General features: G+C 56.0%; 1 protein-coding gene across 1 annotated transcript in view; it reads left to right on the forward strand.

Moving 5' to 3' along the window:
• Positions 1-20,164, forward strand: part of RBM19 (RNA binding motif protein 19) — a 70,391-nt gene that overhangs the window by 48,413 nt on the left and 1,814 nt on the right. The window contains exons 23-24 of the mRNA XM_049804615.1: positions 4,278-4,398; positions 11,774-11,887. Coding sequence (XP_049660572.1) covers positions 4,278-4,398; positions 11,774-11,865 — 213 coding nt within the window. The 3' untranslated portion in view covers positions 11,866-11,887. The remainder of the gene's footprint in view (positions 1-4,277; positions 4,399-11,773; positions 11,888-20,164) is intronic.

Genomic DNA, 20,164 nt, shown 5'->3' on the forward strand with positions numbered 1-20,164 from the left:
ATTTAAAGCCTGTGACCTCCTGTGTTTGTCTTTTTCTCTGAGCAGTCACGGCTGCTGTGGGAGTGCGTACGGAGATTTTCCAAAGGCAGGAGGACAGAGTTGTGGGGCTCCCCCTCTGAACTCCCCGATGCCGTGCCTGCAGACCTGTCCCGTCGGGCGTGCGTTTCCTCCCTTTGGCCTCCCCCGATGCTCTGCCACCCGCTCGAGGGGAGCCAGTCCTGCCGAAAGGTGCCGTCGCGGGAGGGGTGAGCGCCTGAGCCGCGCTCATCAGGCGGCGGGTCGCTTTGCTTACAGGGGAGGTGACGTCCAGGCAGAGCAAGGGATGCTGCTGGCGGGAGCATCTTCTCCCCATCATCTCCTCGTCCTTCAGAGCCCCAGTCTCACGCCTGGCTTTCCCACGGTGATGTCTGCAGCCGGGGCCGTCTCTTGCGTAGTTTGACGGCTCCCAGGGTGATGGATGGCCCTCGACTGGGAGTGTTACACCACCGTCAGATGAAATTAGCAGCCCTCTCTCTTCTATGTCGCGAGCGTTTAGCAGATCACAGCACGCACGTGCGTGAAGCCAGGAAATTGGGAGGAACCAATGTCAAAGACGGCAACAGGAGGGACGAAGTAATATTCACAAAGAGGGTTTGGATGCCTGCTGATCAAGGCGTTCGTTTTAAATCTCCAGTGCCAGCTGACCACTAGCTGGGAGCGCGTGGAAGTTAGGGGGTGAGAAGGGGAACTTTGATCCGCCGGCAATAACAAATTAACTCCGGTTAAGGAAGCATTAACCGTTTGACACGTTTCGTGATGTTCCCTGTGCAGAACCGTTGTGGAATTGTTTTTATTTTTGAACTATTAACTGGAAGCCGAGTTTCCACTTTTCTCCCCTGTTGATATAAAAATACATCTGGTCTCCAAATAGAAATTGCCCATTCGGGAGAGACAGTCAACCCTTTAAAAATGCACGCACAGGGAAGGAAAAATCCTTGTGTGCAGCTGGCATCGCAGAGAGCATCCTCAGTTGGGACCGGTTCTTGCGAGGAAGGGAAATTTATCAATCTCCTAATGTTGTTGACCCTTTGTCCCTCTAATGACTCCAGCCCGGAGGCTCTTCGGCTTGAGTATTTAATAGGGCAAGGGGGAATCTATAGGCAGAGCAGCACTGTCCTCCAAATTAATACGGTATTTAGGGATGGAGCCGTAGCACTCGGGGGTGACAGACGCGACGGTCCGGTCTCTTGATCTCTGCCTTTCCAACGCCCCGGCGCAGCAGGCTTTGCTCCAAAGCAGTGTCTGGCTTGTCCCGTCAGCCCAGGCTTCACGCGAGTTTATCAGCCACCCCTTAATTTGAAATTCCCTTACTGAATCCCAGAAACATTTTTAAGCTGCTGTTCCAGCCTCTCTCCCTTCCTTTCTCTGCTTTTCCCTGCCCTGTTCACCTCTCCATCCACCACCTGGGCTCTAGCCCTGCCCAAGCTGTACTCGGAGCTAGCGACGAAATCCTGCCGCGCTGAGCCGTGACGTTAAACTTGAACCAAACTCTGCAAAATCGTAGTCGGGAGGGTTCAGAAATGACATTTTTGAGCACACTTGCATCCTGTTTTCTAGGGCGAGAGGGCCGTAGGGTTTTCATGCAACCCCTAAAGCATTTGGAGAGCAAAAGAGACCTGCGAGGAGGTTTGCCAGTTTTCGGTGCTACCTGGCGGTGGGTATATTGCCAAATGCAGCAGCTTTAATGAAATCCTTTTTTTGGCATTTAAGGATACCGAGCCTCGTGTGGTGGAGCTTCCCCTTTTCTGTAGGATGACGTCGGTGTAGGACGATGCGAAGCCGTGGTAATTAGAGGTCTTTTCTCTCGGATAGGCGGACACCACACCTGTCTTTATCCCTAGTTTGGATAAGCAAACCTCTGGCCATTTGGTGCTTTGGTCTTCAGAGAAGGTGTCCTGGGAAGGCAGACACTCGGGTGGAGGAGCCGTACCCCAAGAACAGCTCCTGCCTCCAGCCCCACTTTCTTCGAAAGCCGGCCTGCTTGTCCTCATTTTATATTTCTCATGTAATTAAAATATTTTTTTTTCCCTGTCTATCTTTTCATTTGGAATAGCAGCAGTGGCAAATTTCCTCCTCCCGCTGGAAGTTTTCCAGCAATGCGGATGTATGGGGATGGCATTTCTCCCCTTCATCCCTTTGTCTTTTAAATCGTCGATGCTTTCTCTGGTTTTCCCCTGAAAAAGTCTCAATTCCTCTCAGAGCAACGAAGAGCTAAGGTTTCTTTTTTAGCTCATTTCCAAAGGAATTGACATTCGCGTGTTTTTCACCCGAGATGCGTGCCTTCCCTTCTGCAGCCGCAGCTCCGGGAGCCCACCTGGAAGACGGGGCTGTGGGGATTACGGGTCCCAGCACGCCCTTTCCCGCACGGACTGGAGCGGCGGTGAGCCGAAGGGGTCCCCGCGATCTCGCCCTGGCATCCCGAGCGGCTGGGACGGTGAGAGCCCACCAAGCACCGCCAGGCGTTACACCACGATGGCGCGGTCTAGCCCTCCTCCGTGACCCGCCGCGGAGCGCAGCGAGGTTGCTGGGGCCGTATGCTGTCTCCCAACCTTCCTCTTCCTCGTGCCGCGGGAAGTGAGAAATTAAAAAAGTATAAATTAACAAATGAGACCTGGCGATTAGAGCTGCGGTTGTTTGCCAGGCTTTGGAAATGGCTCTTTGTGCCAACGTAAACAGCCATCACAACTCCCTACTGCCACCTCCCCCCGAGTGTTTATTTAAGCCAACACATTGCTCTGCTAATTGGATACCATTCCAAGTGAAAATAGGCCCTTAAAACAACAGCAGCGGCAAATAAAAACAGCTGTAGCTGCAAAAACACCAGCCAGGCTTGCAGCCCTTCGGAGGGGAAGGCACCCCTCAAAAAGGAGGCACGCCGCCCTGCCGGGGCCAGTCCCCGCGGAGCTGGCGAAGGTGGGGAATCTCAGCGATGCTGCGGAGTGGTTGGAGCTGGTGCTCCTCGCTTCTCTTTTTTTGTAACGTATGAGAATTATATGAGCGAAAGGGAGTCGGAAGGAGGGGAAAACCCAGGTTACTGAGCGCTGGTCACTGGAAAAGGGGAGGGTTTTTTTGCGTTTTGTAACCTGGCGGCTTAGTCAGGAGTGGTCGTGGGCAGCCAAAGCCTCTCGCTGGAGGAGCCCTGCGATATTTGGGGACAACCGCGGTGGTTCAAAATTGCTGTTTAGCAGACGGCTCAGAGGAGGAGTGTGGGCTTCTCCGGGACAACTTTGGTGCTGGTTTGGGGGCCTCCAGGTGGGCAGACACGTCCCCGTCGGACAGTGGGACGTGTTTCTGTGGTCCTATAGCTGCCGTATTTGTTCCAAGGGTGTGCGTTAGCAGAGCGTACAACCCGACTTATTCCCAGCCTTAGCTGGGGTTTTTAAAAGAGCATTTGGGGCTCCTTTTCTCCACTTTCTCTCCTTTTCGCTGTTTTCCTGAATGCCTCTGCTGGTTGCCTACAGTCATAGAAAGCCGGCTGAGCTACTGTGGCGGCTGGCACGCACGTATTCGACATCAGCAAGAGATTATAGCTGTACGGATGTTATTAAGCAGGATCTAACAATGAGGAAACCTCTGGATTTCTATAACATAGCAAACCACCATAGGCGAAAAGAGGAGAGGACTTCTGCATCGGCTTCTGGCTCTACCACGTTTGCCGTCACCGTGGCCAACATCACCGAACGGTTGGTGAGGGGCAGGCAGCTTTCCCCGCTGAGCTCGTGCTTCTTCAGACTCGTCGTCCCCGAGCAGAAAGCAATCTCTCTACTCGCATTTGAGCTGCGCTTTACTGCGCGCCAGCAGAGAGAGCAGGGTGGCCGGAGAGTCGCGAGGATGCTCTGCCCGTCCTAACTCGGGAGAGCCCTGGTTTAGAGTTGACCCAGCTAGTGCTGCCCCGAGTTTTGAGAGCCTTTCCCGGCTCAGGTGTGTTCCCAGGGTGATGCGAGGCTGCAGCCAACCTTGAGCTGCTTGCTGTGCTGGATTTCAGCCTGCTCCCTAGCGAGCAGCAGCAGCCTCCAGGAATGGCGATGGGTATTTGCTCTGCTGCAAGTATGTAGAAGATAAATGATCAAGTCAGAGCCGCTGATGGAGATGGATCCTGCCCCATCAGAGCAAAGCGCTCAAAGTAGGGTGTTCTCTGGTGGCCTTTTAGATTCAGGGAGGGGGGAGAGACGTCCTTTCCTCGCGTGAGCCGGTTTTTATTGTATCCCTTATTATTTTTTTCTCTCCTAATTCTGCAGAAAGCGTTCAACGCCCTGTGCCACAGCACGCATTTGTACGGCCGGAGGCTGGTCTTGGAGTGGGCAGACACGGAGGAGACGGTGGAGGCCCTGAGACGGAAAACGGCAGACCATTTCCACGGTAACGTAGCAGCATCCTTCTGGCCTGTCGATACAGCCCCGGCTGGCACCGTCCCATCTGGCACACGCTGCCAGTCCGTGCCAGCCCTTTCCCCGCCGCTGCCGCCGGCTTTGCCAGAGCTGGCAGGTAGATGCTGGAGCCTGACAATGCGAGCGCAGGGGGAAGCAGGAGGCATCCAGGCCACGGCTTTGTCTGACAGCTCTCTGCGTGCGTGTGAGCCGGTTAACTCTCCGTCTGCTGGCCCTGCCGAGGCACCTCGAATGCCGCCTGCCAGCTGCGATGCTTTTGCTCCATCCACCTGCACCCCAGGGCGCTCCGTAGGTGGGGACAGGCTCCGCGCAGGCAGCACGCAGATTAAAAAGGACAAATAATTTGCCCGTCGGTTGAGACGCGGAGAGGGCTGTTTGGATCAGGTTCCCGAGAATGACAGCTCCGCAGATAACAGCACTGCAGGCTCCTATTGACAGCCATCGACAGGCACAAATGCATTGCTTGGCAAATATTTATGTAGGAAGGGCTCCCCTGGGCTGGTGGGCTAAGCTGGAGATCAATGCTCTTCCTCCTGCATCCCCTCCCAGGTTCCCCTCTCCATCACGCACGTGCCCATCGCCCGGGGGGTTGGCATAAGCAGTTCTGGGGCTGCACATCACAATCCCCGGCGGTGGAAGAGCAGCGCGCCTCGCTTATTTAGCGAGCCTGACTCCGGTGGGACCTGGCCTCGTGTTCGTGAAATAGCGTGCATAGCGCTGATTAATACAGGCTGGGGAAGCTGCAGTTTGGTGGTGGAAGGGCTGAGGGTGGATATGACCAGAGAGGTGTGGAGCGAAGGGGGATGTGCTGGGAGCCGTGGGCACGTCTCCAGCACGGTGCCGAAAAGGAGACCAAAAGGAGCACGGCGGCGGCGAGGTGCGTGGAATAGCCCGGGTGTAGAGCTGTGCTGCTGGGGGCATGCGTGAGGCAGCCGTGAAGGGCAGGCACTGCTGGGGATGGATGTGCCCCCCCAGAACCCGGCGCTGGAGGGGGGACACATCATGCTCGATCGCAGTAATGTGAGTCTCCACCCGGCTGGAGAAGGCAGCGGGTGAGATGTTTCACGCACCCCATTTTCTACTGAAGGTCTCCTTTCTCCCTTTTTTACTCCGCTCAGTCTAGGGGGAAAAAATAGTCTTGGCTTTACGGTAGCTGCAGACTTGCAGCAGATGCTGGCTGCTGCCTGCGAGCTCTGTCGCGTCCCTGTTTCCCCGAGGCTCAGCTTGCTTCCTAATTTCTGTCTGCATTTGCTCCAGCCCGCTTGTCCGGGGTCTTCCTCACCGAGGTGGGGACTCTGGGAGAGCGGCAGAAGAGCGTTTTCACCTCCCAGGAGGGATGCTGCCTTGCAGCTCTGGTGGCTCCAGGGGGCTTGGCTGAAAAACAGGAGCAAGGTTATCGCTCCCCATCTTTAGGGACTGAAAATGCAATTGAAGGCAGCCGTCATCACTGCTCTCCAGCCCATCTCGAGGGGAGAGAAATAACATTCGGTGACTTCAGCCCCGGGGGGATGCACACGCACGTCCTCCGCTGCAAAACTGCTGGTAGCTAATCCTGCGGCAGAGCGGGATCTGCCAGAAGCGGATCTCTCTAACAAAGCCCATCTGGGGCACGCTAGCGGGCACCTGGGGCTGCCTGGGACCGGGTCTCAGCCTCTCCGCACTGCACTGCCAGGCTGGAGCTTCACGGGTGGGATTTTATTTCTTCGGGAATTGCCCTCTCCTGATTTCGAGGCGGGCTTGCTGCGCAAATTCTGGCAGTGATGCCCGGCGGCCCCGAGGAAGGGAGGGAGCTGTGCCCTGTCCCTTTTGCCGTGGGTGTGCAGAAAGCGATAGCGATAAAGAGGGAGAAGCTGCAGCTACCGCTCTGCCTTCAGCTGCCGTGGGGATGCTCCTTCATGTTTCCTCCCCAGCGTAGCTGCAAGCTGATTTTCCCACGTGGAGCCAGGGTGGAGAGGATACAGAGCATGCACAGCATTGCTGCCCTGCCCCGAATCCTCCCCACGCCTTCAGCCTACCAAACAGCCAGGCTGAGACCGTGCATCTCGTTTCACTGGTGACGCAGACTGGATTCTGTCGACCAGAAACCAAGCTGGCTTTTTCCTGCCGATACGCGTTTTCCCCCCGCTTTCCTCCTCTCCCCACAAGGCGTAGGAGCATCTCGGACATGCGTGTGCTGTGCGTGGATGTCGCCCTGAGTTTTCCTCTCCCACCTCAGTGCGGGTGACTTGTGAGGGTCTTCCCACAGCTTTGCAGGCTGTAGCGGTCAGGCCCATGTGGTTCTTTATCTCCAAGTAGGAAGGGACCGAGCTGGGAATGGGAGAGAAAAGATGATTTTGAGTCGTCGAGGCTCAGGAAACAGAGTCAAGGCCGAGGTCCCTGGTGTCTTCAGCTGCTCTTTCCCACCAAAAGCCGCCGCTGCTGCTGTCCTCGTGTTGCTCCCCAAGCCAAGCCCAGCCAGCAGCGTCTGAGAAGCAGGACGGGGAGGCAGATGCCTTCAAAAGGCACAGTGTGGTGGATGGGGTGGGTTTTATCCCACCATCCAACTCGGCTTATTCCTTGTTTCCTGCCCTAAATTTCTTGGCAGGGTTGAGCGTTGCCATCCCATGGGAGAGTCTTATTTTTTTTATTTCTCGGAACGTCTCCTGTGATCCTTTTGGACCTGGAGACCTCCAATACCACAAGCTACTCATGCTGTTGGGAGAGGCTGGTCTTGCTGTAGCGGCGTTGTGTGTTTGTATCAAGCCGTGTTGGCAGTGCTGTGCCATCAGTACAGGGTAGCATGTGGCCTCTGCTGCTCCTGGCCCTTTTCCTGGTTATTGCACAGAACTAAAAGCAGCCAGGGAGCGTGCCAAGGACTTTGCACATACCAGAAGTGGTAAAAGTGTTAAAGCAGGACAAAGGACTGAGACTGCCCACGCCACGGGGCTTTCGCACGCGTTTCTCCCAAGTTTTATGCAACTGGGATTTAAGTATTTCAAAAAGCTCCTTCCTTTTCCTCTTCCATTTCCTCTTTTTTATGCAGTTTTTGGGTTGCTGTGGACACAACAGTGATGCACAAATGTTTCCACAGTTAGCAGGCGGTGGATCTGTGTGTAGGAGAGGCTGCAGAGTGCTGTTGAGGGTGAGAAGATTGCCGTAAGGCCTGGGGGGGGTTATTATCACCCAGGTCCAGTGGGACAACACGGTGACCTGCCCTCCCCGGGGTACGTTGGCGAGTTTGACTCGAGCAACGAGCTCATCCTGCTCCATCTTGCTTCCATCACAGCAGATTTCTGCATCTCCAGCTTTGAAAGAGCCACTTTGGTCTTTCAGGCTGGTGTCTGGAGTAGCAGCAGCCAAAACTCCTCACCCAGCGGCTCCAGTGTCGGCCCCGTCATTTTTGCCTTAGCAAGGAAATACTTTGTAAAGTCTAGACCTGGGCTGCGAGAGACACATCCTACCACTGAATTCTCTCTGCTGCAATTATGCACCTTATTTCTAGACACCATTTATAGAGATTTGGCTTCTAGTTCCCAGGTCTCACTCTGCTGTTATTTGTTAGGTTAAAGAGAGGTCTGGTCTCCTAAATCTTTTCTCCGTGTAGGCGTTTGTCATGGCAATCAAGCCACTTCTGAGCCATCTTTTCAATAGGTCTAATAGATGCAATAAAATGGAATAGGCTTCCTTCCCATTTCGTGTAGTTTTCAGGTCATTCTTTATGGCTCGTTCTGAGTCTTTGTAATGTTCCAGGGGAAAGTGAGGACCCCAGAAGTGGTCACCGGCTGCCAGAGATGGTTTCAGTAGTGCTGTCAGGAGCGAAGCCCCAGCCCAGCCCTGATGGCTGGGACTGCAGCACTACACCTCGCGCTTGCTCTCCTGCCTCCGAGCACGGTCTGTGAGAGGTTTAAGCCTTTTTGCTCGTTTCTTTGAGTTTTAATTGCACCCCACTACGTGCTGTTAATTCGTGGGACCTGCTGCTGCAGGGGAGGATGTGATGCTGCTCTGGATAAAGAGACTTACCTACTGTAACGTGGTAAGGAGAAGCCACGGAAGGGTTGGCCAACAGTTGGCCTTGGGGCCTCTAATCCAGACCATAATGTGGAGCGGGGTCGTGGCAGACGCTACATCAGGGCAGCGAGGGATGCGTGAACCCCGCCACCAGCCACAGCTCGGCCCTCATTTGGGGAGCGGGAACCCTCCCTTTGGAAAACAAGGATCACCGGCATCTTTGAAACCAGCAGGGAGAATATTTTGGCTCCGCCAAAACAGCGACAAAGGGCTCCCAATGCCCTGCGGCTAAATTGCCGGCCGAGGGGCAGATCCGGATCTGCGCCCTGCGTAGGAGGGAGCGCTCTGGGATCGCATCCAGACCCCCAGTGCAGACCCTGCATCCCCGCCATCCCGTAACCGCAGCCCACGCAAGGTCTGCCAACAGCTCCGTCCCCCTTTTTTCTTCCCTCGCTTGCCCGGCACGGGGCGACGGTTGCCGCTGCGACCCCATCCCGGCGAGCCTCGCCGGGGGGTGGGGGGAAGATTTGCGAGGAAGGCGGCGATACCCTCAGCGTGCTCGCGCTCCCTCTCTCCCGGGAGCTCGCGGTCCGTGCAGGGAAGGTACTTGCTCCCAATCCAGCTAAATTACTATTGACTTGTGTTCTCTGCGCTTCACAAACATTGCGCTCAGCCGTCACCGGCGGGGCTGGCGGTATCCTGCCAGGGCTAACTTGGGAAGCCAGCTGTGCCGGGCCGTTTTTTTCCTGCTCTTTCCCATCGATCAAAGAATTAAATTGACAGATGGGGAATTTTGCGCGAGAGACGCGGGAAGGGGAAGGAATGGCTTGGAGGCGGGGGCGGTTTATAGGAAGGATGGGGTGGAAAGAGGGGGTGCGGAGGCTGCGGGGTGGGGGAATGAGATGCACGAGGAGGGGGTCTGGCTTGTATTTCAGTTGTGAGAGCGTTTCCAGCGAGGCCCCGGGTCTCAGCAGAGGGCTGTGGGTGTCTCAGCCCCGCTGTGGCTCGCCCCTGGTTATTTACCGGTGTTTGCTGGAAGCCGAGGGTTTGCAGGAGGTTTTGCTCCACTCTGGACCCGATCCTTGTGCCCTCCCCGCAAAGGTGGGAAGAGTCTACCCTGTGCCCGTCATCTTTCCCAGGTTGCTTCTCCTTTGGCCGCAGAACCCCAAGCTGCTCCTTTTACCTCCCGGCTGCATTACAGACCTGCCGTGCTCACCCTCACCTCCCAGCCTTTTGGGTTTCCTTTTTTTCTCCTTTCTTCTTTTTTATTTTTTTAGAATTTTTTTTTTCTTTTTTTTTTTTTTTTTTTTTTTAGAGAGCATCTGTAACTAATGCAAACACATGCCGTAGCCGGAGAGTAAAACCCTGCAGGATTAGCGTGGCATCCGCAACCCTGCCACGTTCTAATCCCGTGGTAATCCCCCTCTCAGCCCACCCCTGCCGGCTTTGGCTATTGTTTAAAGGAAGCAAATGGGATCGTTAGCGGGCAAACCTTAACCAGCTTGGAGCAGCAGAACGGAAGTCGAACCAATTCGCTTCCCCACCCTCCTGGGTTGGTTGTTGGGTTTTTTTCCCCCTTTTTTCCTCCTTGTTAGGCGGGTTGGGGGATGCTCCCCAACGGTGCTGTGGCTGAGCCGGTGAATCTGGAGCACGCGGTGGGGGCCGTTTGCCCTGCCAGCCCCCTGCCCACGCGCCGGCAGGTCCTCTGGGTGCACCACACTGCTTGGGGATGCTCCCTTAGCACCCAGCACCCCGCATCCAGCATCCCCTCCGCCGCGCAACCCTCGGCCATGGCCTCTGCGTGGGGCACATCGGAGTCTGGTGGGGAAGGGGTGGCAGCCGGGGGACAAACTCATCCCTGCTATGGATTTGGGAGCCAAAATGATGTTTGATGCCATTTTTGAGCCTTGAGCGCAAGGCTGGCCGGGCGAGCAGGAGCCAGGAGGGCAGAGTAAAGGGGAGGGAGAACCGCTGAGCTGGCACCTTTCTCCGGGGTGGGTTGTCCCTCCTGTCTTTGGATGGTTGAACTGGGAAGAGCCGCCGGAGGGTCCCGGCTTGGCACCTTGCAGCCCCCCTCGGCTCCCCCAAGCTCGGCGGGGTGGGCGCTGGGAGGAGAGCGGGGGCCGCTGGCACCCCAGTCCCCCTGCCCGTCCCTGCAGCCCCCGGTGGGGAGGGAGGCGGATTCTGGCGCGCTGTCAAGGAATTAATTGAAAAATAAAATCATTAGATGGGAACTCCAGAAATGCAAAATTGTTGGGAGTTGGGGGGGGAGGCGGAGGGGGGGGATGTGAGCTTTTGTCAGGTTAATTTCTTCTGTATTGATGTTTTGTGACATTTACTTGTTGTTTATCTCCCGCAGCAGCTGTAATACTAAAAGAAAATGCACAGCTTGTTCCATTTATTTATTTTACACCTTTTCTTTAGTCCTATGGTATGTTTGTTTGTTTGAGAAACCCAGCGAGGCTTTTGATGTCTGAAAGCAGGATTTAAACAGCTGTTCTCCATGTGCTGCTCGCAAGCGAGAGCCGCTGGCTGGGGAGCGAGTGGGGGGAGAGGGGGCTGTGCCACAGCTCCTGCCGAGCGGGCACTTCTTGCCCGGCGAAGAAGAAGCAATGCCGACATCGGCCTCAGCACCAAATGGCTTTGTCACCCCCGGTACCGGGCAGCGATGCGGGATTGGGATGCTCGCTCCGGTGCTGGCAACCCCGGGGGGGTGTTTCTCACCCTCCCGCAGGCTGTAGCATCCGTGGAGAGGGATGCGTGCACGGTGCCGCGCTCCACAGCAGTTTTGGGAGTGTGATGATGCTGGAGGGGGGGTCACAGGACGGTGCGGGGCAGGAGAAGCAAAGCAGGAATGTGGTTGCCCCAGGAGCTGGGGAAGAGCCAGCCTCTTGCCTTCACCCACTGCCAGCCCAGGTGGGAGATGCAGGCTGGGCTTCTGTCTCAGCAAGGATGCTGGTGGGTCTGCATCCCACCAAGAGCCTTCTTGAACCAAGGCTGGTGTCTAGATTGGTCGGGCGACCACTTTTGGACAGGGAATGGGTGAACTGGGGTCAGTGGGAAGGGTCATCATCACCAGTGAGCCCTGTTTGGACGCTGGGGCCGTTTGCTTCCAGCAAAGCCTGTGAATCAAAGCACGGGTGGAAGGTGCGGAGTCACCCCTCCGGCCACGGTGCCCTGCCAGGGTCTGGCTGATGGGGAGAACTAGATGATGGTGGAGGGGCTTTACCTGGGAGGGGGATGAGCGGGGCTGGAGGTAGCAGGAGATGAGCTGGAAGAGGTTATGCGTGGACACGGGTTGTAATCTTTGCTTTTCTTCTTCTCCCGCATCCCCTTCGCTACCACCCGGGCCTGGACAGACTCCCCGAAGAAAAGAAAACGATCGGAGGTTTTGAATGAAATCCTGGAGCATCTGGAAGAGGAGGAGAGCAACAAAGACGAGGCCATCTAGCAGCCGCCTGCCGTGCGATGAGGTGGGTAGTGGGACGGTGGGGCTGTGGCAGGGCACAGCTGGCCATAAAGGTTAAAACGCCTTGGGCTGCCACAGGGTCGGCAGTGCCAGAAGGAGAAGAAAGTGGCATTGCAAAGGCTCAGCATCCTCCAAGCCGGGATCCCACCCGCTGCCTCTCCTCCCTGTCACCCCGCAGGCTCGTAGCCGTAATCTCAGAGGGTACAGCCCAGATTTGGGCTCGGTTTAGGCTCCGCGTTGAAGTGAACGCGTGCACTGCTTGTGTTTCTGTGTGCTCCCCGGTGCGTGTGTTTGCTTTCCTACAAGGGAAGCCGGCAGAATTGCTGTTGCAGCAGAAATCGCTGCCGAGTTGCGAATTGGCCCTCGCTGTGGTTGGGGGAGAACAGATGGGCTGCCAAAAAAAAAAAAAAAAAAAAAAAAAGCGCCTGTTTGGAGACCAGCCTGCAGCTGCCACCACAAAACGGATAGTTTGGCAAAGGCCTTTTCCCTGCCGGCACCCACAGTCTCTGTGGCTTTGCTCCCTCTGAGGGCAGCAAGCACCCCAAGGTCTAATTTGTGCCGTCTCGAGTCCTGGCTGGCATGGCTTCTTCTTGGCGTGTGTCTTCTTGGAGTCGCTTCTCTAGAGCCTGGAGAGCGTGGGATGGCGGAGGTTGGCAGGAGGGAGCCAGGACTAAATAGCTCCCTGGGGTCAAACACCGTGCAGTTCAGCCAGCCCCCCACCTCCTTTTGAGACCACCCAGCAAACCCTATGTGGGCTCAAGAGAGGCGAGACAGGCTCATGGATCTCCTTTGTGTGTGTTTTTGGCCAGGGTGAAACCCCTGGATTGCTGGTAGGAAACCTGTTCACCAGCCACAGCATCCAGAGAAGTGCAATAAAAACACCAGGGAGGCTCCTGGGTCCCTTCGGACTCCACTCTGCCCCTCTTTTTCCATCCACCGAGGGACTGGCCACCCACCTCCATGGTGATGAAACCCCGTCCTGGGCCGAGAAACTCACGCAGGGCCAAGAGAAACAAGCGCGTCGCGCTGGTGTGCGCCCGCGGGGACGTGGCTCGGGGCGCTGGGTTGACAAATCCTTCACGCTGGCGAGAAAGTCCCTGCGGCGCTTTCTCTAGCAGCGCTGCGTTCGCTCGACACCGCCGAGGGGACCATTTTTTGACACGTTCCGGCTTCCATTTTTACAGCCGCAGAAGTGACACCGGTTCCTAAATCTCATCCAAGTGACCCAGGGGGACCCCTGCTTTTCAGGGTGCCGCTAGGGCTGGGTGCTGCACGCATCCGAAGCGGCGCTGAGCCCACCGTGCGGGGAGAAAAGCTGGGGTTGTCCTCTGCGTATCGGTGCCGGGAAGCCGCCCCGGCGCTCGCCGGCGTGTGTTTGTGTGTGCGATGCACATTAGTGCCGGCGAGGCTGTTTTCCTCTCGGCAATATCTGCCTATTGCTGCTAGGCGGTACCCAATACACCTAGCAGTGGGATGCTCATAACCTTACTTATTACCGGACTTTTGTTCAACCCACAACACCGCTGGCCGCCTGAATAGCGAGCGCATCTGGGCCTAGAGCCGACCAATAACCCTGCTAATACATCTGCCTTCCCGGGCTGCTGCAAGCGCCGGGCACAAGCACAGCGCCGGGGCCCTCCTGATGAAAGGGAAGGTGCTTACGTGACGGCAGGAATAATCCGAGTTGGGTTAAATAACTGCCTGCTTCATGCAGTGCATCTGCAGTAAGTGCCGGGGCCTCGAGATAACATTTGTTCCCTTGGAGCAGCTCTGATTTAAGGATGCCTCCAGGTGTACGTGCTGTTAACACCTTCTCCAGCAGCTAGCCCCAGGATGGAGCTGGGCAGGGATGGAGCTGGGCAGGGATGGAGCTGAGCAGGGATGGAGCTCGGAGGGATGGAGCTGGGGAGGGATGGAGCTGGGGAGGGATGGAGCTGGGCAGGGATGGAGCTGGGGAGGGATGGAGGTGGGCAGGGATGGAGCTGGGCAGGGATGGAGGTGGACAGGGATGGAGCTGGGGAGGGATGGAGCTGGGCAGGGATGGAGCTGGGGAGGGATGGAGCTGGGCAGGGATGGAGGTGGGCAGGGATGGAGCTGGGGAGGGATGGAGCTCGGAGGGATGGAGCTGGGGAGGGATGGAGCTCGGAGGGATGGAGCAGTGCAGGAGGGGCAGGAGAGACAGCATTGCTCGGAGCCCAGGCAAGCCTGGCGCTTTTGGATCCATCCTGTCCTAGCTCCTCTGCAAACCTCCTCCCCGAAACCGGTCCTCTTGTGGGGCCCTGGGCTCAGCACCGGTGGGCTCGAGGCTCGCCAGCTCCCCAGCTCTTTGTGCGGACCCCCAGGAGGAGGCTGAGCGCTGCAGCTCAGTGCCCAGAGCTGTGACGTCCCGTGCCAGTCCCCCCCAAACCGTGCCGCAGCTCGAGAGCCCTTCTGCTGCCTTTGAGCGGCTTCCCAGCCCCCCCCAAGCTAGGCTTTCCTCCTGTGGGGCTCGGGGGACAGACCCCCCAGAATTCAGAAGTGTCCCCTCGGGACCTCTGCAGGGCTGCGGCGTAAAATGCTCATCCCTTCCCGCATCTGCCCTGCCCAGGCAGGCGCTTGCGGTCGGCAGACAGGTAAACTGAGGCACGGGTGTTGGAGCAGCGCTGTCAAAGGGCATCAGCTGAAACGGTGACGAGCTAAGGGGATCAGCTGAAATGGGGACCGCCGCAGGGAAATGGGGTTTTAGCACCCTGGGGGTGAAGGACCGACTGGCAGCGCTCACCACAAGCTGACAGAGGATGGAGGAGCCGGGCAGGATCCCTTCCAGGCACATGTGTCGCCCAGCACACGATTTAAGTGAAGCTTTGCGGCGGCATTGCAGGTTGGGGATGGAATTTCCTGGTGGGGTTTTTTTTTTGTTGGGGTTTTTTTTTTCCTGGCTTGTTTTTTTTTTTTTTCCCCCCCTCTCCCTTCATTGTCTTTTGTGGCGGGGCAGGTTTCTTGCTGAGCGTCTCTGAGGTCTGCAGCGGCGACGAAAAGGATTAGCGCAAGCAGAGCATGTAGGCTTTAGAGAACAGAGCAGAGTTTGGTTTCAACATCTAATTCAATTTGTTCTGCCGAGATTGAAATATGAAATGGTTGCCAGTCAAACGTTCAAAGGGGGAGGAGGGAGGAAAGAAGAGAGGGAGCCTTCTTAAATTTAAATTTTAATGAAAATTAATTTAACCCTTTGATATGTTTTAAAACATGTTATTTCCCAGTCTGGAAACAGGCTAGAAAACATTCATGAGGGATTTTTTTTTTTCCGTACCTTCAAATATAATGAAGATTTTCTTTTTCCCTTAATGATACTTATCTTGTTGAGCAGTTTGACATTGGTTAATTTTTCAGGCAATTTGGTATCAAGGAAATCTGTTTGATGTGTGCGGGGGGGGGTGGGCTGTGTATGTGTATACAGATATATATATGCCCGTACATTAATTATGAAAGTGCTGATCGCAGCTCTGGAGAACAGTTTGAGTTAATTCCTACTCCACAAGCAAAGACTCGACTTCTTTGTTACGTATTGAGAATCCCACACGTTGCACCCCTAAAATTACAGAGGGTTTAACGGGAATTTTCTGAAAACGAGCATATACCTACTAATTACCCTGAATGAAAATGAATGCCTAAGTAGGTCTGCAGGAAATTCATCACTCCCCGCTGCCTTTTTTTTTTTTTTTCCCCCCAGTCTGAAACAATCCTAATGATAAAATAATGCAAACTCTCTTAACTGTCCATGTAGTTAAACCTGGGAAATAGCCTCCCACCGGTCCTTAACCTTGGTGGTACCTCTCCAGCTGAACACCATCGCAATACGCTTATTTTGTTCGGGAGCAATAATAGTTTCTTTCAGCGGAAACTATTAGTCAGAAGGGTTGTATCTATAACAACTGATTGCACCCTAATTGTTGTAATTGGGCTATGATGAGCTGTAGCCCCGGTCCCCTCATTTTGATGGCTCTTGACACCGCAGGGCTGGTGTCACCGTGGGTGCTGGTGTCACCGTGGGTGCTGGTCACCCCTCAGCTGCCCCGTGCTCCCTGGGGAGCATCTGGGCGCTTTTAGGGCGCGACGCTTATCTGCTCTGGGTGTCCTTTTTGGGGTGGGTGCCTTCTATCCAGGCTGTGCCGATGGCAAGAGGGGAACGAGCAGCCCGCGCCAAGCCTCTGTACCTACCCGGGTCATCATGCAGCGCTCTGGGAACGAGATCCCGGGGGCTGCACGGGTTCTTTCAGGCTCCAGAAGATGAGCTCCGGGGGTTTCTCTCCGGGCTTTTGCCAAGTTGTGGTGGTTTTGTCCGGGGCGAGACCCCGGCGAGCTGGACGGCAGCGGGAGCCGTGCCGGCTGCGGCTGTTCCCCAGGCACCCGCCGTATCCCCGCTCCCCAGGGCCGGCTCTGGAATTGGATTAGGATATTATTCAAATGCAGCCTTTTTACTGAATTAGAGGGTTAACGGCTTTTAATGTAAAACTAGCTTTACTTTATTGCTGCCTGTTGCCAGAGGCCTGTGTGGGCTGTTATCTACTTAAGGGGACAGCAAGCAAGTCAACGCAGAGAGGATGGATATCCCAACGGGCCGGGGCTCTGCGAGTCCCTCTGCTTCCAGGGCTGGGTGTCTCTGCCGAGCGATGCTTCCCGCTGCTCTCGGAGCCTGGCTGTGTGCCGGTGCCCTCTTCGATGGCTCAAAGTTACTCATCGCCTTTGGAAAAACTCTCGACCGCCATCCCTGTTGTTTTTCTCGCCGTCCCACGGATAGGAGGCGGGGGACTCGGTGCAGGCACGGGCGGGCAGGTAGCATTCCGCTCCGCGGGCTGGTGTTTTCCTGAGCTGCGAGCTTGAACTGCTGCCGCTTGCAACGTGTCCCCATCCCTCTGCCCGGCCGCGGGTGTTTTCTTTTCATTGCCGTCGCGCTGGTCCTGCCTACCAGCGTTGGATCACGAATTTCGGCTCTTCTCATCCCTTTAGTCCTGTCATGCCTTTGCGAAGTCTTCCTCCCGAGTGTCCCCCACGGAGCCGGGCTCTGGGAAGCGCTGAAGGGCCAAGCAAGCCTGTGTCTTCTCAGCAAGCACCGTCGATGCCGTTCACCAGCCCTTTGCCAGGGCTGCAGAAAACGCTCGCGTCCCCCGGCGTTTTTCTTGCTGTTTTCCAGCCCAGCTGCCAGGTCCAGGCAGGAGCTCTGGGATCTCAAGCCTTTCTGTCTGGCTGTTGGCGTTGGCAGCCATCCCCTTCTCCCCGGTAACTCTACCAGCTTTGCTCGTCTGCTCACAGAGGCAGTAAGTGCGGTGTCTGTGCATGCTTGAAGTCGTCTTCCTGAGCAAGATGTGGCAGGAAACACGCAGCAGGGGTTTGGGCTTTTTAAAAAAACCCCAGCGTTCGGTTGCTGCTCCCTTGAGATGGAAGCAGCAGTGTGAAGGCAGGCTGGTGGAGCGATGCTTTCCCGCGGACACCTTCCCTGGCTGCCTCGGTTTCCCCGTTTTCAAAGCATGGTGCAGATCTACAGGTGGAAGCAGCTGCACGCCGTGCCCATTCCCGCATCCCCGCCGGGAGCAGCCCGGCTGCCTGCCGGCTGTGCAGGTGTGCTGCAAACTCCTGTTTTAACTGGCAGTCGGGGTTTGCTTTTCTTCAGCTCCTAATCGTCTCCCTTCCTCCTTTCACCAGCCCTTTGCAGTTGCAAACCTTGTTCGCCTCTCCCTTGCCGGAGGATTAGCCAAGGGATGCTGCTGCTGCCGCCCCATCATTTCTCCGCCTCGCACGGAAAACTCCTTTACCTTCCCTGCAGCCAGCATTAAAATATTCTGACCGTGTCTGAGGGATTGGACGAGTCGCCACTGGGTAGCTGATTGCCACGGATCAACCGCGTTCAGCCCCAGCCAAGGTGACTCCCAGTAGCTGGACCCCATCGTGGAAGGGGACGGCAACAAAGTGGCATTGCCCCGGGCTGCAGCCACCTGCGGGGACGGTTGGCTGGGGTGCTGGCTGGAGATTTTGGGGAGCATGAGCTTCTCTGTAATATTACAGCATGGCTGGACCTTACCCCGGGTCGCGCCGTGACTGGCGTTCGGCGGCACCACCGCCTTCCAGCTTCCCCCACCGCTTTCCTCACCGGGAAATAAAACAGGAGAGCGAGGAGGCAGCGTGCGGCTTTCCAACCCCGGAGCGTGGCTGCGTGTGACTGAGACGCGCTGCCTCTTGTTTTCCTAAATATATGCATTGGAGAGGGAGAGAAATTGCATGGCAGGGCTTGAGATTTCAGACTTAGCCATTCATGAATAATAATCAGGCTCAGTAATTCACAGTAAATAGGTATCCAAATTGGCTAATAAGGGAGGCTTTCACCCCAAACTGGAGCTAGGAAGAGAGGCAGAGAGAATATGAGCAGACGTTGGCTGAGGCGGGTGTCTGCACGGTGTGACCTGAATTGGTGAAATACGGAAAGCGATGCCAGCGCCAGAGTGGGGAGAGCAGCGACGGGGAAGGACCCCGGAGAAGGGACGGCATCCGACCTCCCCTGCCGTGGGGAAGCCAGGCTCGGACCTGCCGCGGCACAGATCCCTACATTCCATGGTCCATAATTAGCGCCACGTAATTAGGCTCAGCTCTTTCTTCCAGCCCCAGGACCGTGCTGGGCTGATGGGCATCGGCGTGCCCGGTCCGTGCGTCCCAGCCCGCGTGGACCGGAGGGTACGGGGCCGGCGTCATCACGTCCCCACGCGTGACATCCCCAGCTCAGGGCTTAGCAAAGCTGCTCGGACAGCGATTGCAGAACGTGCTACCTAGCAAGGGGAATAAGTGTAGGAAAATAAGAGGGAGGCCTGTAGCGTGTGTCAGGAGAGGTGATCTTGGGTAAAAAACCAGTTTTCTTTGTGTTCATTCCACCAAAATTCAGATTTTGCTTCGTCTGCTGGTTAATTTTCCCCTGCGAGAGCGAGCGAGGCAGCGGTAGGAGCTGCGTTCAGGCGCGGTGAGGTGGGCTGTTGGTCTTCATCTGCCGGCAGCAGGCGAGGAAGAGGAGGAGGTGCTGCCCCACGGGCACCCGCTGCTCGAGGGAGATGGCTCCCAAGTGCTCGATGCCGGACGGAGCAGCAGCGACAGGCGCTCGGGAGGTCGCAGAGTCCTTCCCTACAGCAGATCAGCTGCTGCTTCCCAACGAATCCTCCTGTAGCAGCGTCTTAAGACGATGTTAGATAAAGTTAAGAGAAAGACAAAAACGGAAAAGCACCTCTGCAGATCTCGCTGCGTGATTCGGGCTATTTAAATACGCAGCATAGAAGCTCAAAATGCAGCTGATGAGTAGCTGAAAGAAGGCTGCCCCTCCGAGGGCCGGCTGTTGCCAGGCGGTTTTTTGCAGCTGCTAAATGACTTTTTAAATTGAGGAGAAACCTATAGCCACTTTTACAGTCCCCTTAGCTCCCTTATATAGGGCAGCGCAATGGCTGGAGAGCACCACGCTGCCGCTCGGCTGAGTTACCAGATATTACAGTCCCGCTGTCCTACAGCAAGGAATTGCAGTGGATTCGAAATAAACCACAGCAACTCTGGCCAAAGGCGATTTTCCTCCTGTCCTTCCGCTCTCCCTCGCCACCTCTCCCCTCCCTGCGCCGCTGGATTGAGGACGCTCACAAAATTTAGCACGCTGGGTGGTATGGAGCAAACAAATCTCTTTTTTTTTTTTTTTTTTTTTTTCCTCCCCCCCCCCTGTGACTTGGCTTATTTAAGTGCATTGGAAGGGAGTTTTGGGGTGTGCAGAGTGTTTTTCCTTGGGGTACGATGGATGTTCTCGATGCCCCAGCAGCTGCAGAGCTGGTGGCCGGAGCCCCCCCGCCATGTCCCTCCATCCCTTCCCTACAGCTTAAACTGTCCCTCACAGCCCAAAACTGGAGGTGGGATTTAGCAGGTGTAATGAGGACAGCTTTATAAGCCACGAGAGACAGAGAGAAAATCGTGCTCCTGCCTCTCCCGTGTTTGGTGACCTAAAATCTTTTTGGAGTTTTTTGTGTTAGCAGCCATCCCGCTGATGCCGACGGGGCTGGAAAAGTGCTTGGGTGCTGCCCTCTGATCAGTCCAAAGGTTTTCTACTTCATCAGCTTAGAAATCAGACCACAAAATGCAAAATAAAGCTTCATCCAAAGCGCCACGAGAGATCTCTGTCCTGGCCATACACTAAGTCTCCGGGCAGCCGTCCCCGTGGGGCCGTACCCTGCCTTTGTGGGGTCCATCCTGCCTGGAGAAACCGGGCAGCAAAGCCCAGGCTTAAGCTCAG

Source organism: Accipiter gentilis, chromosome 7 (assembly GCF_929443795.1).
Source record: "Accipiter gentilis chromosome 7, bAccGen1.1, whole genome shotgun sequence".
NCBI lineage: Eukaryota > Metazoa > Chordata > Aves > Accipitriformes > Accipitridae > Astur > Astur gentilis.